This window comes from Pygocentrus nattereri, chromosome 12 (assembly GCF_015220715.1).
Source record: "Pygocentrus nattereri isolate fPygNat1 chromosome 12, fPygNat1.pri, whole genome shotgun sequence".
Lineage (NCBI taxonomy): Eukaryota > Metazoa > Chordata > Actinopteri > Characiformes > Serrasalmidae > Pygocentrus > Pygocentrus nattereri.
Genome location: NC_051222.1, coordinates 27,596,962 through 27,602,890, shown reverse-complemented (window position 1 = coordinate 27,602,890; position 5,929 = coordinate 27,596,962). Strand labels below are relative to the sequence as shown.

The 5,929-nt window shown below is 44.4% G+C and overlaps 1 protein-coding gene across 1 annotated transcript; it reads left to right on the top strand.

The window, feature by feature from the left end:
- Nucleotides 1-3,309: 3,309 nt before the first annotated feature.
- On the top strand, nt 3,310-5,689 carry dlx2b (distal-less homeobox 2b). The gene is made up of 3 exons (XM_017721807.2): nt 3,310-3,786; nt 4,471-4,655; nt 5,230-5,689. Exons 1-3 carry the CDS (start codon nt 3,468-3,470, stop codon nt 5,557-5,559), a joined length of 834 nt encoding a protein of 277 aa, XP_017577296.1. The 5' UTR covers nt 3,310-3,467; the 3' UTR covers nt 5,560-5,689.
- Nucleotides 5,690-5,929: the final 240 nt, after the last annotated feature.

Below are 5,929 nucleotides of genomic sequence, written 5' to 3'. Positions count from 1 at the left end.
GTAAGTAGTGGTAAACCAAAAAATAAGCCTTGCCTTGCATCTCCACCACGAGTGCATTTAAGAATATATGTTTTAAGCCAAAGCCTAATCTCAAAAACAACATATCAGCCATCACACAGTGTATCTGGAACCACTTCATGCAACATATTTCCATGAGGGAGCTTTTACAGGCATTAAACACTTTGGATCTCTGGTTCCTATCACCGCCACTGTTCTGACACCAACCATTCAGACTCTGTAAGTTTCTCTAGAATAGAGCCTTTCATCCATCAAACCACTCTGAATGACTTTGTTTATCGAACTTTGTTTAAAGTCAGTGACATTTTGAATAGTTGGGGAATTAATCTTTAATAAATAATAACTTTATTTCACATATCGTCGGCCCACTTTTCCTCTTTGTACATTCTTTGTGCAATCAAGCTGTTTGCCTTAGAACAGGCATGTCAAACTGGGGACCATCCAGGCCAAAGTGCTGCGGAGATTAACGTTTACCCTCATCTAATGCGCTGAATTCAGCTCAGGGAGGCCCGGCTAAGTAGCTGATGAGCTAAATGCTGAAGTCTGCAGTGTTGTGGCCCGCGAGGACTGGAGCCTGACACATGTGCCTCCGAGCAAATATATGAGATGTTCTTGATGGAATTCCTGATGGAACAGCCCATCTGAATCCATCCAAGGCCTTTACAGATTACTTGAGACTACAATAATGCTGTATTTCCATTTTTTACTGAAAGGTTCTCCATTTTATGTGATGCTTAAATATGACCAAAAAAAAACACTTAATACCTCACAGTTGAGATATCTGGTAAAATATGGCAGTGAATGACATAAGATGAATAGTTTATAATAGGGACAAGTGATATGGCAAAAATATCATGTCTGATGACACCTCAGAAAAGCAAGTTCTTTGGGACATTGGGATATTGCCCACCTCTAGTCTACAGTATATCATATTGTACCACTGCTAAAGGATTTCTTTAGACTTGAATGGGTGGAGATAAACCAGGATGTCTAAGCTTAGTCTCAGTAAGCTGGACTACTTAAACTAATTCCTGGAAAACTACCGCATGAAAACAGAAAACTGTCCCACACCTCTTCTCCCCTTCTGCTACTGATCAGCCTTGATTTTTGGCTTAAGTTGTCTGGCTGAACTGAGAAACCCTGCTCATGTTTGTGTGTTTCCAGGTTCTGGCACGTTGGATTCAACTCATGAAGGATTTGATTATTATCTGACTGGATAAAATGACACGGTTCTCCTCACAGGCAATACAGATGTTTCATCCGGTAGCCATCCATGAATTGTAGCAGCAAATGTGGACGACGGATTAATATATAGGCTAAACTTCAGAGATAATAATCAGCATTCTGCTGTCAACAACTGAGTAATCCAGTTTCCTGAGTCACTACAGATGTCAACTACAGATGAAACAAAGATCAGTGCCTGAAGACTTACGTTTATGTCATCTGATAGATGTTTCCATTGAACATTTATGCACTTTTTGTTTCATTGTCGTCACGGCATGAAAATGGTTCGCTTAACTGAGGAGGAATTCAGCCCTAGTCTTGGTAATATACACAAAAACTTAAACAAAACTGGCTGTTTGATGTAAAATAATGTCTTACAGACATGGGACACCAGGCCCAGTGTGTTTGGTAATCTAGGAAACAATTTGATGATAAAACCATGTTTTTTTTCTCAGTAAAAATGACTTATTTATAAGCCTGTTTGCATGATATTTACATCATTACTGCCTTTTGCTCATTTAGAAAGAACCCAGTAGTAAACATCAGCTAAAACTGGAAGTGTCTCTTATAAGATCACCTGATGGACCAGAGTCAGCTACCTGAATCCAACCAGGCCAGTACAGACCACATACTACACTGTTTCTTTATTGCTCCTTTCATTGATCAGCTTGTTCTCCACTTCATGTGATGCTTAAATATGACAGAAATCTGACAGAATGTTGCACTTTATCATTCACAGATTCAAGCAAATATCCAAGTGGCAATGAATGACATACAGTGCTGCAAAGGTCAGAGACTGAGAGACGCTGTCCGCTTTTCAGCAGAAAAAAACCTGGAAACTTCGGTTTAACAGAACATTACACAGAAGCCACAACTTCCAGCACTTAGTGCTTCCAGTCTTTACCTTTATCACAGCTTCCATTCTTTTTGTGATACCGCCTTTCAGCTTTTCAAAGACATTTTGCAGGGTTCAGTCTTAGAAGTTTGTTGCATTTTCTGCTTCACACGATCCAAATAATCTCAAGCACATTCAGTGATGTTGAGGTCTGGACTCTGGGGTGCCCAGTCCATTGTTCTGAGAACTCCAGCAGCTTCTTTGTTTGATGTGTCGCTTTTCTTTTCTCAGTAAGACCTTCTTAATACCTACACATCCTTTCAGACACATAGTGTTGAATGTCTTCTCGCAGTGGACGGACGGACAGAAGCTCCTGTGGATGTTTTCAGATCTGAATCAAGAGTGGAGCTTCATTTTCTCTCAAAGATGAAGCTTTGTGTTTATCTGATGGGGACAGTATCGGTGGTCTACCAGGTCTTACAGGTGGCTGCTAGGAGTTCCATTTTCTCTGTAACTTTCAATCATATTTTGAACTACATTGAGATTTTTTGATCTCCTAAAAATGACTAACTTTTACTTAGTGGCCCCTTTGACTGGAAATTTAATAAATGTTATCTGACATTTACACAAAAGAAACCAGACAGCCCTCCTGATTAATGAATTAAATATAAGGTCACACACTGCTGACACACTCTCCATAGAAAAGCACTGACCAATAGAATAGGACGCTCTGGAGCACTTGCACATGAACCTAAGGTTGGCACGTAGGTTGTGGAGCAGTTGAACTGTGTTCTCTGGAGTGATGGAGATCCATCCAATACCTTTGGGATGAGCTGGAGTGTTCCTAAACCAATCATCCAACATCAGTACCTGATCTCACTAATGCCCTTGTGGCCGAATGCAACCGAATCCTCGCAGCAATGTTCCAACATCTACTGTAAAGCCTTCTCAGAGGAGTAGAGGCTGTTACTGCAGCAGAGGGAGGTGAAAGGCTGAAAACTCATTGAGAAAGAAAGGCTGAACGAGCAGGTGTCCACAAAACTCCTGGATATAGAGTGTGTGAGCAGTAGACTATAGCAGGACACACTGTGCCTCTGCCAGAGGATTTCTTGAGGCAAGACTGCCTGCGTATTCATTGGTCCCTGCCCTCCACATTGCGTCACATTCCCCGCCCACCAGCCCTCGCGGAGACAGCTCCAGCTCGAGAGAGAGCAGAGTAGACGTCAGGAAGGACTCCAGTGAACTACCTCCACACACTCACCATCAAAACAGCACGCAAGTTTAGTGCACGAGGAAGAGTTTGGGTCCACTCGCACGCGTCGAACGCAGAACTGATCGGGCTGCAGTCTCGCGCTTTAATACACAACTGTCCAATCCAAGTCCATCCAGGATGACCGCGGTTCTGGACAGCCTCGGCTCGGATATGCACACGAACCACATTACCTCCAGCACTTTCAGCAGCGTGCACAAGGCGCAGGACTCGGCCACGTTAGCGGCGTCCTCGGGCAGTGACGGCGCCTTCTACAGCGTCCCTCAGTCTGGACACTGCGCCTCAGCAGCCTACGCGCCCCTCACTTCCTACCCCTACCACCCCGCAGGAGTGGGCAACGTCCACTACAGCCCAAAGGCGTATGACATGGGCCTGGGCTCTTCATACGGAGCGTACGGAACCTACGGAACCAGCTCTTCACCCACTCCAACGGAGCCAGGTAAGGTAAGGGGGGAGCGCTGGACAGCAATGGGCAGTCTAAACGAGACAATACCAATAAACTTGTTATCATCTATCTATCTATCTATCTATCTATCTATCTATCTATCTATCTATCTATCTATCTGTCTGTCTGTCTCTCTGTCTGTCTGTCTGTCTGTCTATCTATATTTGTGTCCAGAGGGCCTACATATGTATTTTATGCCCCTGAATATGTATCATATATATATATATATATATGTGTGTGTGTGTGTGTGTGTGTGTGTGTGTGTGTGTGTAGGTGTGTTTGTGTGTGTGTGTGTGTGTGTGTGTGTGTGTGTATCGCTGCTGTCTGAAGAAAACCTGGTATCTTCATTTTTTTTTTCGTTTTTCAGTTTTTGGCATAATCTGAAAACGCCTGTTGCCCTTTACATTGTCTGTAAATTTCATGATGAATGGATTAAAAGAAACGGACCAAAATTATTTGGAAAAATCACTCGGTCCCATTTACTTACATTAAAAGTAAAGTAGGTCTTTTCCCTCTTCTGTAAAGTTGTAATTGTGTAATATATATATATATATATATATATATATATATATATATATATATATATATATATATATATATAGAGAGAGAGAGAGAGAGAGAGAGAGAGAGAGAGAGAGAGAGAGACTGACTGAAAATTCCACGTGTGCATTTGGTCAGAGAAAGACGAGAGCGAGCCGGAGGTGCGCATGGTGAACGGAAAGCCAAAGAAAGTCCGGAAACCGCGAACCATCTACTCGAGCTTCCAGCTGGCCGCGCTCCAGCGCCGCTTCCAGAAGACCCAGTACCTGGCGCTGCCCGAGAGAGCCGAGCTGGCCGCCTCACTGGGGCTCACACAGACTCAGGTGAGAGCGCGCGCACACTCCCATTCCTCCACGTGGGGTCCAAGACCCGTAATGTCCACATTTAGACCACCCAGACCACCACTGGTGCCAGCTCCTTTTCAGAGGCGGCTCGGCTGCAGTAAGAGTGCCGCTGCTTCTCTGACCCTGACTCGGGCAGTGAGTCAGTAAAGGTCAGAGCGAGCTGGGTGAAGGACAGAAGACCGAGGAGTGCAGCGGGGCGTCTATCAGCACAGGAACCGGTGCTTGTTAGACTGTGTTCTGCTATTTTGGGGGGTCTTTTTTTGCCCTGACATAAAACACTAAAGCTCAAAAGCCACAGCAGAGCGTCCAGATGCTGAGCCTGCATGCAGGGCGCAGTGCAGTCAAACCCAGTGTCAGCGAGCAGGAACACAACGCGTAAAAAGCGTCAAATCATTAGAAAACTCGGAAAGTCGTATTTAAACACATGGAACAGAGTCAATGGAACAAGTTACCGTCCGCCTCCGCCTCTTTTCCACTTTTTCACATGTACCAAACCGCTGATTCCAACCGCATCTCACATATTTTCATCTTTCCCCTTTTAACGTTCCTCTAGGTGAAGATATGGTTCCAAAACCGCCGCTCCAAGTTCAAAAAGTTATGGAAAAACGGGGAGATCCCCCCAGATCAGCACCTTTCCTCGGGTGACTCCCCTCCTCCGGCCTCCTCGCCGCCACCTCCACCACAGGCATCCTGGGATTTCCCACCACATCAGGCTCAAAGCGACGGAGACCCGAGCGCAGAGCCCGCGCCCCCCAACACCACAGCTCCAGCCTTCCTCAGCACCTACCCCTGGTACTCCAGCACGAACACGCACTTACAGCCCCTACAGCCGCTCTCGCAGCACCAGACCAGCCAGGCCATGGGCGCGGGGGCTTTATTTTGACCGCCGGTGCGGGAAAGTGAAGGACTTGTACGCTGATACAAGCACGGATGGACAAAACTCAACACTTCACTTCCAAATGCGCAATTATTAGGGGTCCAAGCACTCGGTGTTGCTGGAGCCCTATTATTTTTGTCAAGAGTTTTTTTTATTCTTATTATTGTAAATTGGAATTCTGCTGAATTTTTACCTTTTCAATTTGTTTTCTTTATTTTCTTTGAATTTTGACAACTATTATTATTAATATTATTATTATTATTATTATTATTTTGCCATTTTTGTGCCCCACTTTTTGGGTGCACATGCAACGCACATTAAATTATTTTTCTATTTATTTATTTGTTGTTTGTTGTTTTTTGTTGTTCATTTTCTG

Bases quoted from the DNA above. Each gene is read 5' to 3' on its own strand.
- dlx2b (XM_017721807.2), top strand. From the start codon at position 3,468: ATGACCGCGGTTCTGGACAGCCTCGGCTCGGATATGCACACGAACCAC. The intron at 3,787-4,470 runs GTAAGGTAAGGG...GCATTTGGTCAG, and splicing joins ACCCACTCCAACGGAGCCAG to AGAAAGACGAGAGCGAGCCG. The intron at 4,656-5,229 runs GTGAGAGCGCGC...ACGTTCCTCTAG, and splicing joins TGGGGCTCACACAGACTCAG to GTGAAGATATGGTTCCAAAA.